A 24,350-nucleotide genomic window follows, 5' to 3' on the forward strand; every position below is an offset into this window, starting at 1 on the left:
TATACTGCTTGCTTTTATATTCTCTTAAAAGTTTACCTTTGCTTCCCATTCCATGCCAGCAACAGAGATGCCAAGAAGACACACCACAGTGATGGTCCCTATGATTCTGATGTCGTTGAACTCATCTACCATCAGTGTATCGCTCTCCTGAAAGTGGTTAGAAATGTATGAGAACCAGTCTTTCTCTGACAACTGGTGGGATCAAGTAACAAGGTAAAATATAAACCAGTGAGCTGTCAAAGTTTCAGAGATTTGTGAGACCATGTGTTTGTATTTCATGTTCCAGCTGTTTTTGCAGTTGGGGTTATTTGGCTGTCTAATGGGATGCCTGTTCCTATCCTGATTTTGCAATTCTTGTCAAGAAATGTATGCAATATTCAAAAGTTAGAAATAATGAAGAAGCACTCTATGGCATGCTTTTTCAGACCAGCTTCTTCCCTGCTAAAGATGCCCCTCAGGACTTAACTAAAACATATTACTACTTATGCAAGTACATGATGTGAAACAAACACCACCATCACCACACTCTCCCCAATAAAGAAAAACTACACAAAACAAAACTGAACCAATTTCATTATATACATGAAACATCTATATTTACCTTAAGAAGTTCTACAACTGTTTCAGCAAATCCAACTACATACATGGCAACTGCCACTGCATTTGCAAAGGCAAAGATAAGTCCTATAGATCCACCAAACTCTGGGCCCAGACTTCTTGAGATAAGATAGTATGCTCCACCTGCAGACAGAAATTATTGTTATTTCAACACAACTAAAAACTCAGCTTTTGCTTTTTTTTCCCCTCCACGTAACTGTTACTGGAGAAATCTGTGCTTTTAATCTCACAAATATAATCAATCTTTGCCTTACATTAATAGGGGACATTGCAAAAAGGCAATGTGCTTTATACTGGTTCTGCCTTCAGACTTTTCATTATGCCTTTCTATTCCAGAAATCTTTATAGTGCATATTAGCATGCAAAAGTGGACCTTGTTATAATTTTTCATGATGCATGATATAGTAGCACAAAGGAGAGAGAGAACTTCACTTCCAAAAACATTCTGACTCACATGGACCAAAACCATTGTTAACATGTAAGGTCACATTCTGTGGTACATTGTTTAAGTCCTGCATCATAGTGATGCAGTGAATCTTTAATGTTTTTTGCATTAAATCTATATATATTTAAATTTGCTGTTGATCCACTGGGAGAAATCACTGCAAATATACATACTATTTCTTTGCTTATAACACAGTTATCTCAATTCCATTAATTTTTTAAATTAAAATCTGCAGATTTTTGTATTTTTCATGAGATCATATTCACTTACCTCCTCTTACTACTCCATTAGTGCAAATGGCAGACATGGAGATACCTGTCAATGTTGTTACTACTACACTCAGAGCAATAACTATGATTCCAAGACCTGAAAGATCCGAAAAAGAAAGTATATGCAAGTGTATTCCAGTACCTGTTGTGCTTTAGTGACGTAGTAAGAACTTTCCATTTTCCACAGGGCTTAGACCAGACCAGTTATAACTTAAAGGCTCTGAAATGCACCAAAACTTTGTTTCACAAAATACCTGACATGGATTTTTACAGCCAAATTGTTTACCCATCTTCCAAGGAGAGGCTGAAACGTAAGGAGTGTTATAAAGAAGGCATTAAACTGAAGATATCCACTGATCTGCATCAGTCTTCAAAATGACAGGAAGGGATGTCTCATGCTCAGTTTCTTGAAGAATGTCCAACCTGGAATGTTCTGAATAGGCTGAAAGGTGAAAGAACTCCATGAAAAGCCAGAATCATCCCTTGCTCAGCAGTTGGCAGGAACATCTGAAATGTACTTCTCAGACTGAACTGAAATCCGTGGTTTATTAGAAGTGACAGCTCAAATGCCTTAAATTGTGATGAGAGGTGACCAGAATTGTTACCTTCCAGTTCCATTAGATGTGCCCTTTGGTTTATGGTCCCTCTGGTTTGTCTCATACAAAAATAGTACATAAATACCTTCTGGGGCTTGAAAGCATTAGTAACCCTAAGATTTTTACCTCCACGGACAAACCCATTAGTTGCTATTGCAGAAGTTGACAACCCAGTAATTGAGGTTACCATCGTGGCGAGAAGAATTATGATTACTCCAAGACCTGTCAGTAATAAGAAGATAAAATATTTTACTCATGTTCCATGTTTCCTACAAATCATTCTTTCTTTAAATTGAATTTTCAGGCCAGAATCAGAGCAATAAACTGAAAAGATGGTTTGTTGACCATTTGCAGCTTGCAGAACATTTTCATGAAGTCTGTGTCACAATAGTAAATTATTCCCATCAGTCTTCAAGCAGTGATTCTTTCAGATACAAGTGCCCTGTCGAGGAATTCTTATGATTACCAAAGGATGGAGGAAATAAACAAACAGGTGTCCCTTGACATGGATGCTTATATCTGCCTTTAACACACATCCTGGCTGTTTAAACAAAGAGATAAACACATTAACAGAGTTCTTGTAACGATGCTCTTGTCTTTCATCAGTTAATTAAATGCTGAATCAGAGGAAGACGGACTGTTTAGATTCATAGTGCATGAGGACAAAGAGTCTGTCAGGCGGAGGGACAAGACCTCAGTGGGAGCCTTCTACAACCTCACTTGGTAAGCTAAGTTCTGGGCTTTCCTGCTCTCTGCTCATCTACCTCTTTAAAAAGTAGTTTTACTCTAACACAAAATAAACACTTGAAAATGGAAATACTGCTTTTTAAATGCCATTTACTTTAACAGGTGACCTGTAATGTATAGTCATAGAGAACTTAGAATATACTTTTTTTAGCTGATATTACAATGATAATCAAGTATCAGAATATCAATGATGGGTGATTAGTTATAGGAAACTGGATTTCAGTGTAAAACTGGAATCTTAGAATGTTTCCAGTCTTTGGCTATATGGCTGGGTTTCTGTTAACTTTGTGAAACTGATAGAAACTATATGAGCAGCATGTGCTTTGTATGATTTAGAATCATAGAAGCATTGGTTTGAAGTGACATCTGAGTCTGTAGCTCAGCCTCCCAGTCATAGTTGAACTACCTCCAACACAGAATTAAATCAGGGATGACTTTGGCTAGCTGGCTCTTGAAAACCTCTGTGGATAAAGATCCCACAACCCCTTTGGGTTACATGTTCTACCTGCCCAATAAAAGCTTTTTTTCGTGTACAAACTGCACCTCCCAAGGTTCAATTGCAGCCACTGCTGTTACATTTCTGGCACCACCTAGAGGAGCTTGGCTCTGAAGTTCCTAATCTCCTTTTTGTTTCAATTCTGGTGAAGAAATAATATAATGTTTTTCTTTCAACTTCATTTTTATCTATGAAAAGGTAGGGAGAACACCAGGAGAAAAAAATAAGAATTACAGTTTGGTGCCAAGCCTGGAATCAGTACTTAGTTTACCTGAACTTGCTAAGGCTTATGCAATATCTGTCTTGTTTCCATAGGGTACATAGCCATTCAGTGTGTAACTGGAGAATATACATTGCTTGTAGCTGTATTTATTGATCAGGGCTCATCTAAATTGAAACTTAGATCCTACAATTGACATTGAGCTAGAAGTACTACAAACTTATTGATTTATCTGCTCTATTTCTACCATCTGACTTACAGATCAGATTCCTGAGTTCAGTTCATACTGGATGGTTATAGACATCCAGTCTCTGAATTAATGTTCTTTGCTGCTTAAATTGTAGCCTGTTATCACAATTCTTTATGATAAAGCAATGTAATGTGTGAGCCATAAATGATATATAACATAGTGTAGTATATTTAAAGTGATTTGAGCCTCTGATAAATCATATTTATCTTACTGATTTCTGAACTCTTACTATAACTAGTCATGCAAGTGTTTTATGTGCAGGTCTGTATAAAAAAACCCCAAATGGTCATTCCTTTTGGTCAGCTATCTTTACATAGAAGGATATTGTTCAATCATGCAAATTTTGTGTCTGAGAAGTGGCTGGATATGATTTTAAGAGCTATTAACTCTTTAATTGAGTAAGACACATAGCAGTTTGCTAAGTGTATGTGCATCCTAAGGATACTTTTCAAGGATGTTCTATTGCATTTTACAATTCATATTGTTAACATGTATATGATATGTAGGGTCAGATATTTTGCTAATCTGATAGTAATGTCTTCATGGGAACGCTTTAATGGTAAGTTTTAAAAAAATATTTTAGCATTTAAGAAGAAAAATACATAAAATGAAGTGATTCAACCAAAATATCATTGTAAAATAATGTAATGTAACATAATTTTAATATTTGGGGCCAGATTTACAGGTAGCATTAACTTGGAGTTTTCCCCTGCCTTTGACTAACTATTCCATGTACAAATACAAATACAGATTTCAAAGAGTCCTCAGATATTAGGTGGGAATAACAGACCAGTTTTGGACCTGGAATCTTGTCAGAACCATACTGTCCCTTTTTTCCTAGCTGATGATAGCCAGAGAACCTTGTAGAATCCTATTTTTCCTCCTCTTTTGCCCAAGACAGCCTATCAGGGTATGGAAATAATTGGGTTGTGTCTCTTTGGCCCTCTAATGATGGGGATGTAAATGGTGCCCAGATGGTGGTTTAACTGTCTCATTTAATTTCCATGTTAGTAGCAGTACCCTGTGAAATCCCTGAGCCTTGGTGATGATGAGCTTCCATCACTGTTCTCCTTAAGCAGCTTGACTGGGGACTTAAAGCTTACTGCTTATAAGGCATTCCAAAAATGCATTGAGAAATTATTCAAATGGAATTTGACATCTCATTTTCAAAAGTAAAAGTAACCCCCTTGCATAACACTTGCAATTTAAAAAAGCAACAGCAGAGCAATAAACCATAAGAAAGAAGAGCCTGCTTATCAATGAATTAAAATGGTAAAATTAAAAATGAAAGCAGAAAGGTTGTAACTGATGTTGGTGAAAATTAATGTTAAAATCTGATTAAAGTTTAGATTGAAAACCAGGCATATGGCTCCTAAGTAAGTTGTTCCAAAATGAATTACTCTTGCCCATGGCTATTCTCACACCTCAAAACAAAGTAATACTTCTTGATGATCTCAATAAGTTACTAAACTGCCCTTAAAAACTAATTTTGCATGAAGCCCCAGAGCAAAGTCTTGGCAATATTAAGATGCAGAATTTTCATGGCAAGGCATATAGTTATGAGTGCCCTGGGCTCTATGTGCTCATTTGGTATGCATCATAAAATCAGAAAGCACCCTTTTGTCAGGCACAGTGCTGGAGCCATGCATGGAGCACTGCACAAGTTGTAAAGTTCTTCCGCTTAGTTCTGGATCTTTTATTGTTGGGTTGGTTTTCCTTCTCCTATTTGTGTCTCTCTAAGTTTGTGATTTTTTTCTTAATAAGCATTTAATTTGTTATTTTTTTATTAAAAGCTCAGTCTTTCTCAAGTGAAACTTCTGTGAAGTTACTGCTTTTTATTAGAGATACCATACAAATTTTGGGGATGTTTCATTTCACTTCCATTGACAAGGATATGAATGATAGATATATTCAATCTGACTTTTACCCAAGCCCAGCAGAGCTGACACCCCTTAATATAACTGAATATTTCCATTCTGTGATCATCCAAACTGAACTACCTGCCATCCTGCCTGCTGTTTTTTATAACATCTGGGTGCCAGTCAAAGATCAGGGTCCCATTGCTCTAACTGTATGATCATGGATCACAGAGGGACAGTGCCATGGCACATCAGGTTTCTGTGCTTCCCCAGAGCAGTAGGTCTAAAAGGAGAGTTGTAGCAGCCAGCTGTGGGACACTGCACCTTGCTGAGCTGCTCTTGCAATGCTGGAGACTTGCAGTGTTGGGAGCATTTCCCTCTCTTGCTGGTTTCACTGAACACTGCAATATACTGGATGGAGGCCTGGGGCCCAGTCTCCCAGGGATCTGGGATCTGCAATTTGGATTAATTAAATTGTACAATAAGGCAGCAAAGACACAGCACACAATGAAATGTACTTATTTCATTCTTTTGAAAGCTGTAGCAAAGTTTTTAAAACTTAGTCTTTCATAGTACACTAGTATCAAGTGCTGTTCTGTAGTTAAAAATAACAAAATCCTGATGAGATGAGACCTCCTTCCAGTTCTGTTTTCATCTTGGCAGAGAAGTGTGAAGAAGTGTTGTTTATAATGTGTAGATGACAAGGTTTGGGTTTCACAGATAAGCCAAGTGTGAACTCTTAAAGGTTAACTCTGTACACACATATTAGAAATTGGCCCGAGTCATAAAGTTTACATCTGTTACAGGATCTAAATACAAATTTCACTAAAGCTCAGAAATATTCAAATGTGATGATCATATGCATAGTTAACAGATCTATGCCTCTAAGCAGTAATTTGGCTGTGAGTCTGGAAAATTCCAATAGTTTGGAGGATTAATGTCTCTTACCCTGGCAAGCATTTGAAACTATTATTTAGTTCAACATGCAAATGCACATCTCAGATTATATATTAATCATGATCATGTATAGTTTATTCTCTGTATCCCTTTCACTGTTGAAAATGATATTAAATAAGATACATACCAATTCCTGCTTGACCTACAATCCAGGAAAGTCGAATAAAGAGCATCACACCCCAAATATTAAGCATGCATCTTACCTAGGTTTTAAAGAAAAATTACTTCATTAGTTCAATGTTGAAAGTAATGTTTAAAAACAGAAGGGTGATAAAGTGCATTTCACCCCAAACATCCCTGAAGTCTGCCTCCCCCTCTTAATTCTTCAAAGACTTAAGTGTAATAGAACTGATTTTGTTTTTCTTTTGATTATTTTTTTAGAAATGCAGGTAAGTTTCTCACCAGCACACCCTTCACCCATCCAAACTTGACAAATCCTGTTTTGTTTTCCTCTTCCTTGCTGGCTGCTGTCTCATCTCCAGCAGTGCTTTCTCCATTTGCCACTCTCTCGACTGAGCCCGTGCTCACAGCAATGTTCTGGAGGATCACACAGAAAACAAACACATTTTTTGTGCCAGGCAGAGGACACCTGGCTGCATAAGGGAGACATAATAGAAAAGAATTCCAAAGATCAGGTTTTACAGTCAGTGGAGTAGAGAGCAATATCCTGCTCATATCAGGCATCAGCAGGTGGGCTTGCTAACAAGGGGAGGAGATGAAGGAACCACTTAGGCAGAGTAAATACATTATTACCTGATCTGATACTGACCTGTTTTTATTGTAAGCTATTTCACATATATGTTGTGTTGACATGTTAGCAGAGCATGTAACATAATGAGGGTCTTGTAGTTGGCCTCTGCATGCTCTTGCAACAATTTATGAATAATGCTAAGTGTAGAGACAGGGATAATTGCAAACAGTGAAAAGAGACCTGAGTGCTGCTTGGCTAAGTTCTGTGATGAAATCTAGTGTTTCCTATTGAATGAAGCACAAACATAACTGCAGCAGCAGATGGGTAACATATTCCTGAAACAATTAGAGAAATGCCAGTGAAATGTAGAAATTGAATAATCCTTTCTGTGGCTTAGCCACCACTGGTGTTACCAGAATTGCCATATTTGTGGGGTAACCAGAGTAAATAGCCCAGAATTTTAGATTGGTCACTTCTGTTACAGACATAAATGTGCATTTTTTCTCTTCAGGTCTCTTGCCCCAGAATCTTTGAGACAATCTAGCTCCATGATATGGTTCTTGTAGCTTGGATAAGAATTTATCATCATGCTGAGATTTATGCTCATTGTAATTGTTTTTTAATTTAATTTTTTTTTTTTAATTTTTATCCAGAGCTCTCATTGTTTCTGTGAGGAATTTGCATTATTAGGTTAGCAATTGCCTGATTTTTCTGGGTCATCCTCAAAGGCCTTCAGGAAGGACCCTGCATGTTGCCAGTCTGGCAGAGAGTCAGGAGTGGGTGCCATTCCTGGAGAGGAATCAAGATGCTTTTAATGATGAAGACATTTCCAGACTACCTAAGCAGGTCAAGGAGGAAAGACATCTGTGATTCAGTGAAACATGAGATTTTAAATCTTGGTTAACTTTAAGATTGTTTCTGTATTTTCTCCATAAATTTAAAAATAGCCAACACACAAACCCAAAACAGATATAAAGACCAATGTTATATGCCTCTCATACTAATGTTTGGACTTGCCCCCAAGGATGGGAGCTCTAGCCAAAATGATGTGAGGTTTTACAATGCCTTTGACACAGTTAATCCCAGACTGTGCTCACAATGAAAATTAAGTAACTGGATAACATGTTTTGACATGGGCTAAACTTGGTGCCTATTGCCCTGCTGGCCCAAAGAAAAGTGGGAGTACAAGATCTGTTAAAAAACCTGTGACTTTGTGCTCCTTTGAGATACTTAGATAATTTTGACAATTCTTACTATGAAATAAGAATGTCTGTATTTGCTGAAAATACAGTAAATTATTGAAGTCAATGAAAGAAGATCAGCAGAATAATATAATGGGCTTTTGCTACAGTGGTTAGAATTTCAAAGACAAAAAAATTAAAAGGGTTTGGTCTTAGTACTTGAAACAAGTTGTTTCCTCTGTAGTTTGAATTAATTTGTGCTCTCTATGCCATTATCATAAATTATGGCTTTAAACCTTCCATAAATGCATTTTAAATTGGTGTGCTTTAGTGAATGATTGGTTATTTACCAAGCAGCTGTACCTGTGCTACTCATGCATTAAGGATGTGAAATAAAAGTGACAGAACATTTTGAAAAGCTACTAAAATAAAAAGTTAACTGCTTAAAAAAATCCAAAAAACCCTAATCCAAACATTTTCCTTTCCTTGTTTCAGAATGGTTTACTCTTCATCTCTCCTGAGGCTAAAGATGATGAGCTCATCAAATCTCCATAGCAAGTGTGGAGAATAGCCAAGAGGAAGAAAGGTTAGATTATTTCTTATGTAGGGTAAATATTAAACCCAAGTAATTATCACCAGCCATCAGCTGTGAAATAGCACTTAGACTATTTTTTAGGGATTTAATTGGCTTAATATGTGCAAAAACTGACACATCTTTCTAAAAGATGAGACACATTTGACTCCATCAGTGTGAAAACTAGATATTTGAAGCTCCTTTCAGTCTGTCTTACATTCTGACATTTGAAAAATTACATATTAAAAAAATATTAAATATTAATATTTATCTTCTGATGTGAAGCCCAGCATCAAAGCACAATGGGAATGCTGATGTGATGTTTAGCAATCTGAAGTCAAACATATGCCACTTCTTATCAGAATCTTGCAATGGGCTCTGACAGAACAGTTGTCTTCAAAAACTTAAGTTTCAAATCGGGGGCAAGGGGGTGGGATTGCCTTGAGGTATGGTGTGGTAAGCCCAGATTTTAGTGGTTAAGTTAAAAAGGAATAAAGCATCTGCTTCAGCAGTGCACCTGGGGCTATTAGTGTAACTCCTGGCCACGCTGAGTGTGGCATCTCCACTCCTTGCTGGGGGCTGGAGCTGCTGTACAGCCTGTGCTCCTGAGGGGAGCTCTGCCTTCTCAGACATCTCACTTCCCCTTCCTACTAAGCTCCTATTTGGTGACCTCATTTTTGTTTATTCTTCAGCAAAAGCTCTGCAGACCGAAGTGATTTGTCCAAGGTCACCAAGTGAGATCATGGGACAGGCAGGAATGGGCTCAGCCGTGCTAATGGGGCATCGTTTGTTCCAGGGCTGTGGCTGTGCCCCCAGACCAGGGCCACAACCCACAGCAGGGCACAGCAGGCTGCCTGTGTAACACAGTCCCATTACCTATGACATTCACCTTCCTGTTCTGAAAGGCAAAAGAGTATCTTTCTGTGAGATGGATATTGGATACTGGAAAAAGTCTGGAAATCTTCAAGTTACATTATGCTGTTTTCTCTTTTTTTCTAACAGTCCCAACAGGTCAAACAATTTTCTCTTAATTTTATTTTGTGATGTAATTTGCCTTCTTTTAATCATCTTTAAGTGAAAGCCTTAAAAAAAAACCCTTAAAAATTATCCAATTTAGTTTAAAATGTACAAACCATTGAGAGATACAACAGTAAAAAAAAATGGAATTTTCTGGTTACCATAAAACTGAAAACCCTTTAATATACTGATGTTCAGTACATGTTCATTTAGCATTATGTTCAAAGACAAGATACAGTTGTACTCCTATCTGGCCACTACTGAAGGAAATTATTTCAATAAGAGGAAATTTCTTCTGGGCATGGAAATGTATTTAGTCCTTTGAGTAGCAGTTTTTACATCTGCAAATGCGTAGGGATACTAGATTAGTATGTTTCCCTTTTCCTATCTGCTTTTTTCGCATCTTTGGAAATATTTCTCCTTTTAAGCTATTTTACACAGGTCTATGGAGAGCTTAATTTGACTAAGTCAGGCCAAAACTAGGAAGCTGCCCCAATAAGACCCTAAAGAATCAGGTCCTAATTTAATAATGGCTGTATTTTTTCTTGATTTCATTACTTTATATTAACCCTCCATAGGAAAGAGAAATCTCCAGAGAACAGAAGTCTGAAAAAGATCTGGATTAGCATTCAAAAATCAGAAGCTTGTCCAAATTATTCAGACCTCAGAAGTATGAAAAACTGAGCAGTATGGGGATAAGAGCTTGTTTTCTCTCAAGTTTTCTCCTTTTACAATTGCCTAACTCCAAGGACAGGAATTTTTGCTGCATATTGACACTTTTAGTCTCAGTTTAACTATAGCAATGATATTTCTTTTTCCACCCCTTCCGTGATAGGTGGTGCACAATTAACTCCAAATTTGTTCACTGAATCAGCACTTGAAAAGCGTTCTCTGCTATCCCTCAACACCCTTGTTCTTGATTCTTTCTTGCTGTTCGGGTTTGTTACAGCAACAAACAGCTAGTACTCTGAATATCTGATTAACTGAAATTGCATTTTTTTCACATAATATTTTTTATAATACTTATATTTGTTAATGAGTACAATGGAGGAATCTGTCAAAATTAGTTATGCATTGATGTAAAATTCAAGTTTAGAGTAAGTGTGAATGGTGTAGCTTGGTTAAATTATGAATTGACATTCACCATCTGCCATCCTAACTCTTATGTGAAACAGAAGAGATTTAGTAGATCCATACTTTTAGACAAGATTAAACTATGTTTTTCTGCTTATCAAGTATATTACAATTACCTCTTAATAATTTTTTTCTTTTGAGCAGAGTACAGAGCAGAGAACAAACTGCAACTACCAAAGAAAATATGGTAAGTAGTTACTTGTACTTCTCTTGGGCAAGGTCCATGAATTTAAGGTCTTTCTCTTATTAATAAACAGAATTAACAGTCTGGAAATTGAATAGAGAAAAATTTTATCTTCCTTTTCACTTACCTTTGCCAGTTGTTCATGTATTTCTAATAAGCTTGGTCTGTTGAGCTTATTCCCACTGACACTGCCAGTGTTTCTATAATAATCAATTTTGGGAACTGGGTCCATTGTGTTATGGCCAAAAGTCTGTAGATAATACATTTTACTGTGAGTATCATAGGGATGTAAGCTAGCTTCTGTTTTCTCCCCATTTTGACGGAAATTGTCATATAATTCTCTTTTTCCTGGTCTGTAACTGATTCTTAGTCTGTTGTGTGTTTCATCAGTAAAAGATGTTTCTTCATAATGTGGTGGGTCAGAGCCCACGTCCTCTTGGGTTGTTTCATTGTTGTCATGGTCTTCATTAATTATGTTAACTTGAAAGCGATTTGCATTTGGATCCAAGAATACATTTGGTGCATTGTTCATTGACATCTTCAGGGATGCTACAGACTTAGGTCACTGATCCGTGTAACTCTTCTGTGGCTGCAGCCACTCAGTTGCAGATTCAGCAAAGGGTTTAGTGCTGTTGCATAGCAGATCTTTGCTTCTCAAATAATGAAGGGCTGAGAATTTTCTCTTGAATCGCTAAGCAGTCTTTCTGATGTTGGCTGCTGGTTTTCTGCTATAAAAGATATAAATAAACTATTCTATTACCTTGTATGGCTAGATAAGTTTTTCACCACAAGCTCTCCCCTCTCCCCTGCCTCATCAAGTGTCCATGAGACTATCATCCTATGACTCACTGAGTAAAAACACAGTTGAAGCAAAGACAGAGCTTGTGGAGATGTTCCATCTGTGATGGATGCACTTGACCCTCTAACCAAACCAGCAGTATTTTGGTACAAGCTCCAGAGAAGGTAAAGGCCTGAGCTGTAAATGGGCCAAGAACTCCTCTAGTCTCAATCTGTTTTATGAAAACCCAGAAAAGAGCAGGGGAACATGGTGAGCATCCATGTACACAATCTTGGAACATGATCATGCAATTAACACATGGATAGCATGGGGCTCGCTCCTCTGTAGCCTGCTCCCCCAGTCCCTTCCAGGAGAGTTGCTCCCTGTATGGTGCAGATATTAAATCTTTTTATATTTAAAAATATACAGGATATTGATACAGGATTTGCATTTGTCCTTGTTGAATATCATGGGATTCCTGCTGGCCCATTCCTCTGGCCTGTCTAGGTCCCCCTGAGTGGCAGGCCATAGAGAGATGAACACACAGCTGTGTAATCTGCTTCTCACCTCCTCTATCCCACACAGATCTCCTCAAAGAAAACAAATGAGCAAACAAAAACTCCAAGAGAAGAAGGGGTACATATATTTAAGGCCTTTAGTGGGTTAAGTACCTTTGCAGAAATTTAAATTATGGCTTAGAAAGCCTTGAAATGAGCTATTGAAATGATGGCAATCATATGGCTTGAAACATATTTCTAAGGAGATTAGGGAATGTGGTTATATAGACCTATATAATTCAGTAGGAGCACAGTTTGTTCAAAAGCACTACACCAGAGCATGCTAAGACATTGAAACTCTGCAAGCATTTGTAAAAGCAGAAAGTTTTAGAAACAAAATATATCTGATAAACAAATATATAGCTTGAAAATCTGGACAAATAAGCCCATTACAGACATTTTTTTAAAGTTCCATATTTTCACAAGAGGTTGGACTAGATGAACTCCTAAGATTTTTTCAATTTAAATTTCTCAATGATTTTGTGAAATGCATTTGGTCCTTTGGCACTGAAAGATAAAATACAGCATCAATATTTATAGCTCAGCAATGTAAATTTTCTCTAAAATCACATATCCAAATTATAATTTGAAGAGCTGATAATCAGATGTCCTCCATCTTCAGTTTGAGATGCAGCTAAAGCATATTTTCTTATTTCTTCCACCAGCTATATGTAATATTCTGCTGTCACCTCTCTGCTAAGACACCACTTTGTCACTCCTCATATCTATGTTAGTTTTCCTGCTTAATGTTGTATAAGCCTCATTGCAATATATTATATTTATTTAGTTTATTTTACTTCTACTGGCTTTGTAGTATTATTATCATTATTATTATTATTATTATTATTATTATTATTATTACACATTTATTATCCTAGTAGTCAGCCTTCTAAAGTTGCAAGGAAGTGTTTCATCTTTAGGCATGAAAGAGCAAAAACAAATCTTCTGTCATTGAGGTCAGTAAAACTATGTTTGTTTCTATCTCCAAGACTGAATTAAATCCTGATTCTTTGATGACAATGAAATTTTGCTAGCAACTAAAATGATTCTGTTATTTCACTGTCTTATTTCCATATCAGTGATTTGCTAGGAAAAGTAAAGTCTCTTACCTTTCTGCTGTTCTTGAAAATAATACTTTGGTTTTCACAATATATTTCCAGAGATCTCTTAACTGTTATTTGCTATTAACTTTGTGTTTAGTTTTCTAGCATTATGCATAAATAATCAAGTTTACCTTATTCAGGGTAATTTTACTTACCATTCAATCCTGTGTTTTTAGGGAAGGACAATCTGCCTCTTTTATTCATGCATATAGTGTGACCCTCTCTTTGAGGCATTACAGACTCTGCCTTATTGGCCAGATTTTTCTCCTGTTTAATATACTGAATAGATCATCCAATCCCTCTCTTTCAAAACATTTCTAGATGGTGATTTAGAAAGGCATTCTAGCTTGTTAACTTTTAACCAGCAAATGTACCTATCCATTACAATTACCGGGTTTATGGCATTGCGAAATTTCTAGGGGGGCCTGAAAATACTTTTGTTATCTCCATTTCCCTCCCAGCTATGCCTGATTCTGCACAGTTCATATTCTCTCTATCTTTCAGTTCTGCATAATAGTCATGTAGATAACAAGAGTTCAGGACAGGATGTGATCAGTGCATTTTATGCAGAAGATTCAGTGAAATAAGTGGGACTGTTCTTTGGGGGGGTCCTCTTGTCCTACATGCAGTTTTAAACCATTTACTCCTGATCCTATTTAAAGTTTTACTCTGTATATTTAAAAAGCCTTTGAAAAATTATGTTCTCTATATTGTTTCTGGGAAGGCTAAGTTCCTAGTCTTTTTGGGAAGAAGAAAAGAGCAAGCAGGAAATGATGAAATTTTGCAATTAGAAGGGAATTGGATAATTGCTTCCAGCAATAGATTGGCTCAAAACCAAAAATAATAAGACAACGTTGGGGTTATTTGGATATGTTTGCAGTGTTTTCTGTGTAGTTTAGAGATAACTGAACTATATTTAAAACAGATAACTTAAGTACCTTCAGCACTCTAACCTGACAGCCTAGAGCTCAGCTGTGCTGATTAGATGTACATAAAAAGAATGGCAATGTCAGATCTCTGCAGTGGATGATCCTATCCAGCAATAACAGATCATATGAATCATTGTCCTGATGTCTACCTTGGATTTTATGGCTAAATTAACTAGGATAAATGCAATATACTGAATCTCTGAGGGTCTGGATTTTTTCTTATGTATAATCTGAAGCAGTTGAAAGCTCTTACATTCACAAAATTCTTTATGTTTTATAATTTAAATGGACCAGTGTAGATTAAGATTGGCTGTTCCTCTCTTGTATTTTTCAGATAGGAGATTCATGTCCTTCTCTGTATAATCCAGTATGTTATGTTCCAAATGTCATTTGAGGTCTGCTGTTCCACTGTCTGCCTCTGCCTAGTATATAGAGCAAAAGGAATAACATGTATTTTTCAGAATACATGAAAAAGAAAACAACTGCTGTAACTGATCTCCTTGTCTTAGCTCCTCATTGCAAACAGATCTGTTTAGCAAAAGTGACAGTGCCTAAAATTCTAATGCCAGCCTTCTTAAAAATGGAATTGAATTTCTGTCAAGTACTGTCACACTTGCTAAACAGCTGTGTGTGTGAGGGTGACCTTGAACACCCAGATTTGAATCTCTGCTTTCACTCTTTCACTTCTGCTTTGATAGGATCTCCTATGACCAATTTGTCAGCGACAGTCCAGATCATACACTGTGTACAACTGCAGCAGCACAAACAGAAGAACCAGCTCTGGAGAGTGCTGGAGTGTACAGAGCTCTGGACCCCATCCTTCCTTGGGAGCTGGGTAAAAATGGGTAAGCAGCATGACTGTGTCTGCTTTGGCCTTGCCAGGCTGGTGTAATTACTGCTGGCAGCTGCTAACCAGACAGTTTAAGTTCACTTTAAAGTGAATCATCTTCTGTAACCAAGTGGAATAAAAACATGGACACACACCTCCTGCAGGCATCTCCTCTGACCCACAACCATTTGTTGTCCTCCACTTTTGTATCCTCAGTGTGCAATACACTGATTTTCAGAAAATTGTGTTGGATAAAGAGGGCAGGGGGCTACCACTTAAACATTCAGCAGTCACGAGCCTGTTGTTTTTTCAGCCTGTCATGAGACAAAGTAGACATGAGATCCTCCTGTGAAGAGCCAGGTTTCATCTGATCTTTAAAATACTGGCCATGGTAACTTTCTAGTGATTTTTTTGTGTATTTGTTTGCTGTTAGCCATTTCTTCTCTACCATTCCACTGTTTATCAAATAAAAGCAACATGAAATACCTTTTGAATTTCCAACAAATATTTATTTAACAAAATGGATGCCACCAACATATCTCCAAAATGCAGGTATGTATAACAAATGTAACAACAGTTGGTTTCCAGAATGAAATCAACATCAAATTTAAGGCAGGATATTCTGTGAGTTTTCATGCAAGAGCATATTCAAATGTCCCTTTATCCAACCCCTCAACTTCATCTTCCCATGTGGAAGAAGGCATACTGCTGTAGGGGTCTAGCAAGATTTTGAAGCATCTGATAATTAGAAGTCCCAAGAAAACACACAAAATCCCCACAAAGGCAAAGCCAGTTTTTTGTTCTAAAGTCAGAGGGAAGGCAGACATTTCGTTGACACTCATGCTGGCTGAAGTGTTGCTGCAGTAATTACTGCTCATCATTGGGCATCACATCCTGGTGGCTCTGTGGGATTTTCACTTCTATTGCTTCTTTGCCTGCATAGAAATGTCAAATCAGTGTGGTTAGCTCTAAATGGGTGCATATATCTGAGCTGTAGCATATGAACATTTGAAAATGAAAACCAGCTTGGATTTTAGAAGTGCCTTGGTTTTTTTTTTCATGTTTAAGTTAATGTGATAAAATCACAACTCTTAGCCTCTACACATATTTACTTACTGGCCTCTGTTTTGAGACAGCAGACTCAGTTTTCTGGCTTTGTGTCTTCTCTAAACAGAAATTTCATTTGTTGCAAACAACATTTGTCAGATTGGGCATAAGTCTACAGATTGTGATTTGGCAATACTCTCTAAGGTCTTCACATGCAGAAACCTGGTATGTTTCCTGAAATAGCTTTATATCTCTGTGCTTAAACTAGTTAAACTTGCATTGACCTCAAAGGCAATTTCAGCTAAATAATGTGGATTTTACTCATTTGATTTAGCCCAGTCTACATAAATAGATCCAACGTAAAATAAAAGACTGTGTGTGCAATTTTAGTGAAGTCTTGGGCTCCAGTTTCAGAAAAAAAATGCTGTGTGTATTCTGAGCTTGTAAGAAAGTGAGCAGATTGCTAAAATTACCCCTTCACCTTTCTCTATACATGTCCACTCTTGTGTATGAGTAAAGATAGGTGGAAGAAGAGAACAGAATTCCCTTCATCTAAATCTTGCTGTCATTTGTTTCTTCTCCTTGGTGTTGCTCATAGGTACCCTGCCATTTTTAGAGGCACAGTAAAGGAGATGTGCCCATGCTCCTCGTGTTGCTCAGGGGACTGACCCTGACATGTGTCCTAGGGAAGCAACTCCACCCCTCTGCTGCCACCAGGAGAGCTCTGCATGTTTCCAGAAAGGAAAAATTTCTTATATTTGTCTTTTAAAGGAGATCTTACCTATTGATTTTAGTTGGGGGTGAGGATCATTTGCTTTATTTTAGGTTTTTCACCAGATATTGGAATCACATCTTTCTCTCTTTTGTATCTACAGACAGTGGGAGAATTGGAAGGCTGGGACATCACAAGTGCCAAAGGACAAAATTTTTATTCTGAGGTTAGAACTTGAGGTTTTCTGGCTCTTGCTAACTCCTATTTAATGAACGTGCCTCAGAGGAAACTCTTTTTGTTAACAATTCAACCTCTTTTTCCCCAGGGAATTGCCAGTATCCATTTATTTCTTGGCAGAGTAATTAGGCCACTCAGAGCTCTATGCTGCCATGGCTACACTGCTTCAGGTACCTGCACTGCCAAGCCAGGTTAATGGGAGTTCCAGTATCTCTACTCTGTATTGTAGCCATGGCTGAGAGGAGCCATACTCTGAGTCAGCCCACAAGTAAAAAAAAATACAGAAATATTAAAAATAACTTTGGTATTCCCGAGCAGACAGAAATGGACAGAACTTTTATCTTGTTTGATGTCTCCTTTCTCACTTCAAAACTTGTGGAGTTTTGATTATTAAAGAACAAAATTTTTAGAACAAAGATCAAAAGAGGAAAACATAAATGGTTTTCTTTTTTTTTTTTTTTGCAATAAACCTTAATATAGTAGATATTAAATAATGTTTCCTATTAGTCTTTACACATTTGCCAGAGCATAACAACCAATGTTCTGTTTATCCTATAGACCTGTGTATGAGATCCTTCCTTGTTTTGAATTATATTCTGCTCTTTGGCTCATGATGTTTTAATTTCTGTTAAGCTGGAAGAAAGATCCAGATACAGCCTATAGGAATTAGAAATGTCAACAACAAGCAATATTTATTTTCTGAAAATACATCATAGGTAAAGCCCACCTGTGATATGGATTTTCACTGGGCATACTTCCAATTTTTCTATTAAGTTTGACCTTCTGCAGGAAAAAAACATTACACAAAGTTCAATATCACAAATTCATGTTAGAAGTCAGTTGATTTGAGCAAAAGCCTGTCAAGGAAATAAAAATACTTTCCAAAAGTCATAGGGTACTGGGTTATAAAAATGAAAAACAAGACTTATACAGGAAAACTATACATAGTCACTACCTGGAAAAGCCAGATCCAAAAAACCTTTCAAGAGTTGCTCTCTTGAAAGACATTGAGAAGAATGTTAGGGGTAGGCTGGCCATGGAGAACCCTGAACATGAGCTGAGTCCAGACAAATATGTTTGAGTTTGACATAACATTTCTTTACCACAACAGAGTAATTTTCCAAGAATATGACTTCCAGTCTTACTAATTTTGCAGCTTACACACTGGAATTAGATGGGATTTGTTTGTACATTATGTGCTTGTCAGGAGACATTACAGGGCAAATCTCTGTGCAAAGCCTGATTGATGCTGAAACGTGGAGAAATTGCTATCTTAGTCTTTTTTAACAAAAGTTTGCATGAAAAAGCTGCATGAGGAAACTGTGTATTTTGCCTGGTGAGGATTGGTTCTAGGAAACCCTAATGTGCAGCTTTGTGTTCTTCTGTTCCTTGTCCTGAATTTCAGAAATTGTAATTGAAGCCTTAGAGTTCACAGGAAATTTTGTTCTAATTATGTATCCCCAAATCCTTGGTACCTTGAGTACCTTTTATTGCTTTCACATTTTGCTGCTGCACACAGGTTAGATGTCCTCTCCCAGTTAGTCAAGATACCTTTTCATTTGCTGCAGTGTATCTGTCAAAGTCCTGAGTCAGAAGACTGTGAATGCTAACTAACCTGGCCTGGATCCCAAAATCCTCAAAGATAGCCTTTAGGACAGCATCATGGAGACAGGCATTGTATCATTTATAATCTGCAGAACCATTTTGTGGAGGCTGGCCCCAGACAGAACTTGATCTTTTTTTTATAGGTAAGGATTTTTCTACTCCTTTGATTCATTACCCGTATAAACACTGGCAAAAACTAAGGCTCCTTAACATCCTGCTGTGAAATAAAAGGCCACTGGCAGTCCTTCTGAGGCTAGAGGAAACAATCAGAGTCCTAAAGAAAGTATGAATAAGGAAAACAGCTAAGAAAAACAGAGGTATGAGCTGGAGGTGCTGGCTGCACCTATGGGGGGATGAAGGGAAACATCACAGGGACTAGGTATTGTGAGGCAGCTGGAAGGAAGATGTTGATATTCTTGTTTTAGCAGAATCACCAGCCCAGCTCTGCCAGTATTTGCTGTGGATTGAAGATTCCAGCCCCAGCTATTTGGTGGTTTGGGGTGACAGGGTGTCATTTTTTTCAGACTTAGCCTTTACTGTCAGGTTTACAGAGACACTTAAGAAGATCAAGAAAGTAACCAGGATGATGATCTTCCTGGTGTTCCGGGTTTCAGTCTTTCTCTCCAAGAACCCCCTACAGGATTTTTTTCAAATGGCTCAGTTTTCAGGAAATTTGTATCCTTACACGATCTCAAACTGGGACCATTCATCCTCTTGGCAGGACTAAGCTTCAGGTGCCTAAACACTCACTTCCTACATGACAGTTTGTAGCAAAACTGACCACATCAGTGGCCATCTGTTCTTTTCTTGGGTGCCTACAGCTCAGCTGCTGGTTTATGGATGTGGTAATTCTGAAAGTACTTTGAATAGCTTCAGTCCTGAGCTTGTGCTTGAGCAAACCAAACTTGGAAAGTGACATATAAACAGGCATTCTCTGGGAGGTTTGGAAGCACCTCATTTGCCCTTAACTATCTGTTCAGGGAATCAAAACTGTATTCCAGAAAAGCTATTACAGAAATTGGTCATAGAAGGTGGTAAGAGGAAAAGATTAATAATGGAGAAGGCCTATAAAATAGACTAGAAATAGAAATCAGCATGAGTATGGAATTCTCTGAAGAGTCTGAGCTACCTGAGTTAACAACACATGGCAGAACATGCTGCAAAAGGAGCCCTGTGACCATACAGTGCACCTGTCATACTCACATGCTCACTGCATGCCCACGTATGCTCTAAATTGCTGGGGAGAATATTGTCTCCTCGGGGTATGGCTTCTAAGACATTCAGGGAGGTGAAGGTAGGAAGGCCAGGGCATGGATGCTCAGCAAATGAAGGCATGACTCACAGCTCTGCCAAGACAGCCCCACACTGTTTTTGCAGCATGGTAACTCAAGGGTGCAAGCAACACTTTTCCACATAAACAGCATTCCCCTGCAAAGAAGCAGCATCCGAGCAGTGACACTTCCAGCTTTGCAACGAGGAATGAATTGCAAAAGTAAGATTTCATGTAAGTGGTCTAGATTGGGATAATATAGAGATGCAGGAAAATAAAACGTTCACTAGGATCATCCTTAACTTGGCAATGTGGAAAAGTGTTGCCTGCTTCCCGGGGGACGGAGGCTGAGAGAGACCGAGCACCTGCAAAGCAATTGTTGCTGTAGGATGGCGCGCCCAGCCTTGGCGTTCATCGGCCCCGTTTCCCCAGGGAAGGCAGCCTGAGGCGCTTACCCTGCCCCGCTCCCCCCGCCGCCCCGGGTGCCTCCCTCCGTCGCTCCCTGTCCCCGCCGGGCCGTGCCGGGCGGCGCCGCAAGGTCAGCCCCGCGCCCCGCCCGCCGCTCCGCGCTACGAACCCTTGTTCTCCGCGCCCGCGCTGCCCATGGTGGCGGAGCGCAGCTCTCCGCGCTCGGCCCGCCTCGCCAGCTGTCCAAAGCCCAGCCTGGAGACCCGACGGCTGGGGGTGGTCCCGGGCGGCGGGGGCAGCTCGCCCGGGCTCCCCTCGCCGCCCGGTGATGCGGCTCCGCCGGGAGATGCTCAAACCGCCCTAATTAAAAAATTAAACACGGCCGCTGCTGCTACCGCCTCCTCCTCCACCTCTTCGCCCGCCCCTTTCCATCGCTATTCAGCCGCGCTCCTCTCCAGTCCCGCTTAGCTCGCATTAAACCCAGGAGCGTGGAAACTTCCTACAAAACACTACGTGCGGTGCATCGGTAAGGGCCGGGCCGGGGCCGCTGCGGAGCGGAGCGGAGCGGGGCGGGAGCAGCCCGCCCTCCCTCTCTCCCTCCCTCCTGCGCTCCGCTCCCGCCGCCCAGGCCGGGCCCGGCGCCGCGAAGGCCGGGGGGTCTCTGCAGTGACGGGGGGCACGGTGCGGTACCCGCAGCAGGGCTGCAGTCGCTCCGGGCCCGGTACCGGCCGAGCGGGACCTGTGGAGCCGCGCTGGGCGCGGCGGGGCCGCCGCTCGCCCTGAAACAGCGGGCAGCTTCACACGCTCATCCGAGCGGGGCGTGCTCAGCCCGAAGCCTCTGAGGCTGTGCCCGTAGTGTGGCCTCGGGTCCTCCCAGCAGCTCTAATCTTAATAACGATTAAAGCACAGACCTCGCTTTATATCCTTTCATTAGCTGCGTGTAGCTGATGCTGGTTGTATATTAGAGAGGTTTCTCTTTGCATGACAGCAGGTGTTTAAGTTGGATTAGGAAAGAAGATTCATTTTCCCAAAGCTGTATCTGTTTATATTGCATTAATATAAAGCAAATCTGTTTCAAATGATAGTGATTTCATATTTGTAAATCATCTGGGTGAATACACCCCTGCAGGGATGCACGTGGGTCAGTGGAACAGGACTGTATCACACTGTCATGCATCATGAGACTTCTGAGACTGCTGTAGACCTACTAACAGAATTTGTTCTGTAGAAAATAATTTTAAAACTCCTCATGTTTCTTGCTACATGCAATAACACTATGATAGGTTAAACCTTATGCTGAAATGATCTGAGGAAAAAAGGGTTTTTCCTTGCCTGCCATTTTAATCCCTGATTCCTCTGCTGTGACTGCAGTGAACTTCTAAGCACTGGGTAGTCAAAACACAGCTTTCTCCTGCTGTTAGAACTAATGGTTGAACTGATGGTTAACTATGTCCTTGGTAATGGTTATTGGTTTGATTTTCTAGTGTTGCAGCAGTAGTCATGTGATAAATAATGTCTCTAAGTCAAGCTAATTTTCGAAGTGCCTTTCATATTTAAAGATCCATGAAGACTTTATAAATAGATAAGTTTTAAATAGTATAAGATGGTGCTTTTAGAACGTGTATATAGAGCCCCTACTGTTCCTAAGGAGCTCTAGTTTTCTTTTTAGCCCTGTCCCTGATTTACTTGGGGTAAATCATGAGAGACCTTTATATGAATGAAGATGGAAAGGTGTAGTTTGAAATTTTGGGAGGAGCAAATACAAGGACCCAGAATTTCAGAGTGCTTCCTCAACCTAGCATAATTGTTAAAGGAGAGGGACAGAAATCCAGAGATTCCTAGTAATTGCTGAGCATTGCTGTACTTGGAGAACCTTTTGGGAGAACTGATTTGGGAGTAGCCAAGACCACTCTGACTGCTGTGGCTGGGAGTGAGAGACAGCATTGACAATAGAAACACATTCTGAGGGGTTGTGTCTTGCCTCTTCTGCCAGAATTTAGGCATGGATGCTGGGCTTTTCACTACCATTTTCCTGGAAAAAGTTTACTTGTGGGATATTACTCCTTAAAGATACTTTAAAGATACTTTATCCTTTTGTCTTGTTATTCTTATAGGATTGAACTTAAAGATTTTTTTTTTTTTTTAACACTAAAATAATTGTCCCTCTTGTGCTTTGGCATGGCAGAAGTTGCTGAAACCATGTGTTTATTTCCAGGAATCTGACACTCATGTTCTATTCTGAAGACTTCTGATTTTATGTATTGAAGATCCAGTTTTCTGGAATTGAAACTGGAAAAGAAACTGGCAGCCAGCAATAGGGGATGCTGAATCTTCATCTACCAGTTATAAGCAGACAAGTAGTACTGTTTTTCTGTGCAAGATGGTATATTTTAAAATGAAAAAGTGATAGAATAACAATATTTTCCTACACTTCGTCTCCTTTTCACTTAGAAATCACAAGTTTTGTCTTTGCATGGGAAAAGTGATTTTTTGGTAAGGCAAATGGGAGAGCAGTGTATGTGAGTCATTCTGGATATATGGACAAAGGAAGCATTCACTACTCTTTGCTTTTAATTTCTTCATCAGGATCCATCTTTTGTGTTCAACTGACTGTTACTATCACTTTCATCTGACTTCAGTAATATTTATTGTTGATTTGATGCTTATGTAGGGAGTGCTGTGTTTTCCTCAAAGGAGAGCCCTTGATCAGAAAGAGATATTTTATAATCATCTAGTAATTTGTTATGTTGAGTTGGCAAGTTCAACTGGCCTAATTTAAGGTTGGGCAAGACACTTAAAGCCAAGTGGGTGCCAGTGAGTGCAAGGCAATGTGGAGTCTTGGAGCTATTAGCTGGTCAAAACTTCTTCAGATGTTTAAGGATCACTTGAGTGGTGTAGGTGTCAAAAAAATGTAACTGTTTTGAGGGATAGCTAAATCCCTTGTAACTTGCTTTTCAGTTTATCTTAAACATTTCTTTGAGTGTTCTTTGCAAGCAAACAAACTTTTCCCTTTAATTGCTAGAAATTTTAAATGGGCTGAAGTAGGCAGAGTCAGCGAAGAATATTGTGCACAGAAGAAACAGATCAAGTTGAAACTCCCTTCCTAAGCAAATTTATGCCATTTTTTTCAGAATATGCTTAATCAGAAAGCAATAGGATACTGAGGAGATGAAAGCAGTAATAGAGGTGCACAGCAAAAGTGGGTGGATTATTTATTAGCTTATGTATTGATGACAGTTTCAACTTAGAATTATTTCATGTAATTTAATTCAAGGTATTTAGCATTTTTAAAAGAATAAGCATCTCTATTATACCATGTTTTTTTAACATGGTCTTAAAAGATCTGAATTTCTATTTGTGCATGTTCAAAGGCTGTGCTTTTACTAGATACTGACTTCACCAGCAACAGAGAGTGTACAGCTCTGTGGGTCTGTAGGGCACTGCTTTGGGGACTGCTGGGAATGAGGCAGACTAACAAATCCCACAAAGCAGTCTACCCATGTTAAATGTCTGACTAGGCCCACTCTTCAAATAGGAAAAGTGTAAGGATTCAGGAACTGAAGAAGGTTGAAAATCACCCTCTTTAAGTCCAATCAGTGCCAATGTTGGGGAAGGTGGAAGAGTGCATGAGTACAGT

At 39.0% G+C, this 24,350-nt stretch overlaps 3 protein-coding genes across 12 annotated transcripts in view; 1 reads left to right on the forward strand and 2 right to left on the reverse strand.

Moving 5' to 3' along the window:
• Positions 1-14,315, reverse strand: part of SLC12A1 (solute carrier family 12 member 1) — a 43,711-nt gene extending 29,396 nt beyond the window's left edge. Inside the window, exons 1-7 of one of the 3 annotated variants that reach the window (XM_079318005.1) lie at positions 13,832-14,315; positions 11,366-11,966; positions 6,860-6,994; positions 6,585-6,660; positions 1,334-1,429; positions 602-741; positions 37-147 (exon numbers count right to left, since the gene is read on the reverse strand). In XM_079318005.1, the coding sequence (XP_079174131.1) occupies positions 37-147; positions 602-741; positions 1,334-1,429; positions 6,585-6,660; positions 6,860-6,994; positions 11,366-11,776 (969 nt within the window). In that variant the 5' untranslated portion in view covers positions 11,777-11,966; positions 13,832-14,315. The other 2 variants (XM_079318004.1, XM_079318006.1) reach the window with 2 other exon arrangements.
• LOC306807958 (uncharacterized protein) lies at positions 78-24,350 on the forward strand. 2 transcript variants are annotated; one of them, XM_079318027.1, is made up of 5 exons: positions 78-213; positions 11,199-11,241; positions 13,459-13,529; positions 15,304-15,450; positions 22,929-24,350. In XM_079318027.1, exons 1-5 carry the CDS (start codon positions 164-166, stop codon positions 22,963-22,965), a joined length of 348 nt encoding a protein of 115 aa, XP_079174153.1. In that variant the 5' UTR covers positions 78-163; the 3' UTR covers positions 22,966-24,350. The 2 variants fall into 2 exon arrangements, with proteins under 2 accessions (XP_079174153.1, XP_079174154.1); XM_079318028.1 differs by lacking the exon at positions 22,929-24,350 and adding an exon at positions 19,179-19,313.
• On the reverse strand, positions 15,922-21,377 carry CTXN2 (cortexin 2). 7 transcript variants are annotated; one of them, XM_079318035.1, is made up of 4 exons: positions 20,883-21,361; positions 18,158-18,213; positions 17,084-17,205; positions 15,922-16,369 (listed from the first exon to the last, which is right to left on the reverse strand). In XM_079318035.1, the coding sequence occupies exon 4, from the start codon at positions 16,313-16,315 to the stop codon at positions 16,067-16,069; it is 249 nt and encodes an 82-aa protein (XP_079174161.1). In that variant the 5' UTR covers positions 16,316-16,369; positions 17,084-17,205; positions 18,158-18,213; positions 20,883-21,361; the 3' UTR covers positions 15,922-16,066. The 7 variants fall into 7 exon arrangements, with proteins under 7 accessions (XP_079174161.1, XP_079174164.1, XP_079174158.1 ...); XM_079318038.1 differs by lacking the exon at positions 17,084-17,205 and having other exon boundaries at positions 20,883-21,377; XM_079318032.1 differs by lacking the exon at positions 18,158-18,213.

This window comes from Erithacus rubecula, assembly GCF_903797595.1.
Source record: "Erithacus rubecula genome assembly, chromosome: 14".
Classification (NCBI taxonomy): Eukaryota; Metazoa; Chordata; class Aves; order Passeriformes; family Muscicapidae; genus Erithacus; species Erithacus rubecula.